The sequence below is a fragment of the Rhincodon typus genome, unplaced genomic scaffold (genome assembly GCF_021869965.1).
Source record: "Rhincodon typus isolate 14 unplaced genomic scaffold, sRhiTyp1.1 hic_rhity00004450, whole genome shotgun sequence".
Classification (NCBI taxonomy): Eukaryota; Metazoa; Chordata; class Chondrichthyes; order Orectolobiformes; family Rhincodontidae; genus Rhincodon; species Rhincodon typus.
In genome coordinates this window covers 9,326-10,783 of record NW_025970088.1, presented here as the reverse complement: position 1 = coordinate 10,783, position 1,458 = coordinate 9,326, and the positions used below count along the sequence as shown (strand labels likewise).

At 44.5% G+C, this 1,458-nt stretch overlaps 1 protein-coding gene across 1 annotated transcript in view; it reads right to left on the bottom strand.

Moving 5' to 3' along the window:
* Positions 1–1,024: 1,024 nt before the first annotated feature.
* LOC125481946 (A disintegrin and metalloproteinase with thrombospondin motifs 7-like) overlaps positions 1,025–1,458 on the bottom strand; it is a gene marked incomplete at both ends in the record, with an annotated part of 8,926 nt that continues 8,492 nt past the window's right edge. The window contains one exon of the mRNA XM_048593899.1: positions 1,025–1,184. Coding sequence (XP_048449856.1) covers positions 1,025–1,184 — 160 coding nt within the window. The remainder of the gene's footprint in view (positions 1,185–1,458) is intronic.

The window sequence follows — 1,458 nt, the reverse complement described above, 5'->3', positions numbered from 1 at the left end:
TCCACTTTCCCTCCCTGAAGGACATTTGTGAACCAGATGGGTTTTTTCAACAATTGCCAATGGTCATCATTAGGCTCTTAATTCCAGATTTTTTATTGAATTCAAACTCCACTATGCACCATGGTGGAATTAGGATCTGGGCCTTCAGGACATCACCAAGTCCCTGGGTTAACAATCTAGTGATAATACCACTAGGCCATTGCCTCCTGTTACCTCGTTTTGATTAAAGTAAGGTTCACTGAGCTGTGAGATTTTGGTCATTTGTCCTTTTATAATCCCTTGTATGAGTGTTGCCTTGTTGAAAGAATTAAGCACACAATCAAGTCTAATAATTCCAGTGCAGTACTGAGATAGTGCAACACTGTTGAAGGTATCACCTTTTCAATGAGACATTATAAACAGGGACCCTGCCTGCCCTGTCAGGTAGATAGGAGAGATCTCCTCATGCTCATTCAAAGAGGAGCAGGGGAATGCTCCCTGGTGTTCCTGGTCAATCTCTAACATCACGAGAAACAAGCGAGCTGCTCATTTCTGTTGATTCTATTTGTGGGACCTTGTTGTGAAGAAATTGGCTATAGCATTTCCTGACTCTGCATCAGACTTCAATTTAATAGGTTTTTGGTATCTAAGTACCTGGTTCAATCTGATTTGCTAAAATCAAAAGCCTGTTGTCTTGGCAGAAAAAAAACCCTGCTGCTTGGCCTGCTAACTGTACAACCTTTCAATACAAGTGTTTCAATTCATGTGCTGTCTGTATACTTGCAAACTTTCAAGCTGCCGCTCACAGACATCTATTTTAAATCTCCAAGGACAGAAAAAAACACGTGATCTTTTAAAGGGACCATGCAAATGCTTTCCCTCCTTGCACTTAAACACCAAATTCTAACTTCCTACCTCCCAATCCACAAGTACGCTACCTACATTTCAAAACATACTTCATTGGGTGTAAAGTGTTTTGGGAGCATTGAGACCTGGAAAAGTGTTACAGAAACTCAGGTGTTTTCTGTTCGATATAAAGACTCACTCTGATTGCTGGTGTCACACTCCTGCACATTACATTTCTGTGTGTTCTCAGGCCAGGGCTCATGGTCACAGCGACTGCTGTCTTCCTCAGCCTCTCCTGTCACTGTGTTTACACACTTCACCAGACGGCGCTGTATCCCTCCACCACAGCGGACTGTGCACTATTAAAATCAACAGCAACAATGTGGAACCATGTAGCTCAGTGCGACCCCCTGTTTATTTAACCAGGCCCTCCCCAGGAGAATGCATCAGTATTTATAGGAGGTCCCTGTGGAGTGTGTCAGTGTTTACAGGGTGTCTCTGGGAAGTGGGGTGGGGGGGGAAGCCCAGGGAGTGTTTCAGTGTTTACAGGGGGTCCCAGGAGGGTGGAGTGTGTTAGTATTTACATGGGTTCCCTGGAGGGGACTGTGTCAGTATTTACAGGGGGTCCCCAGG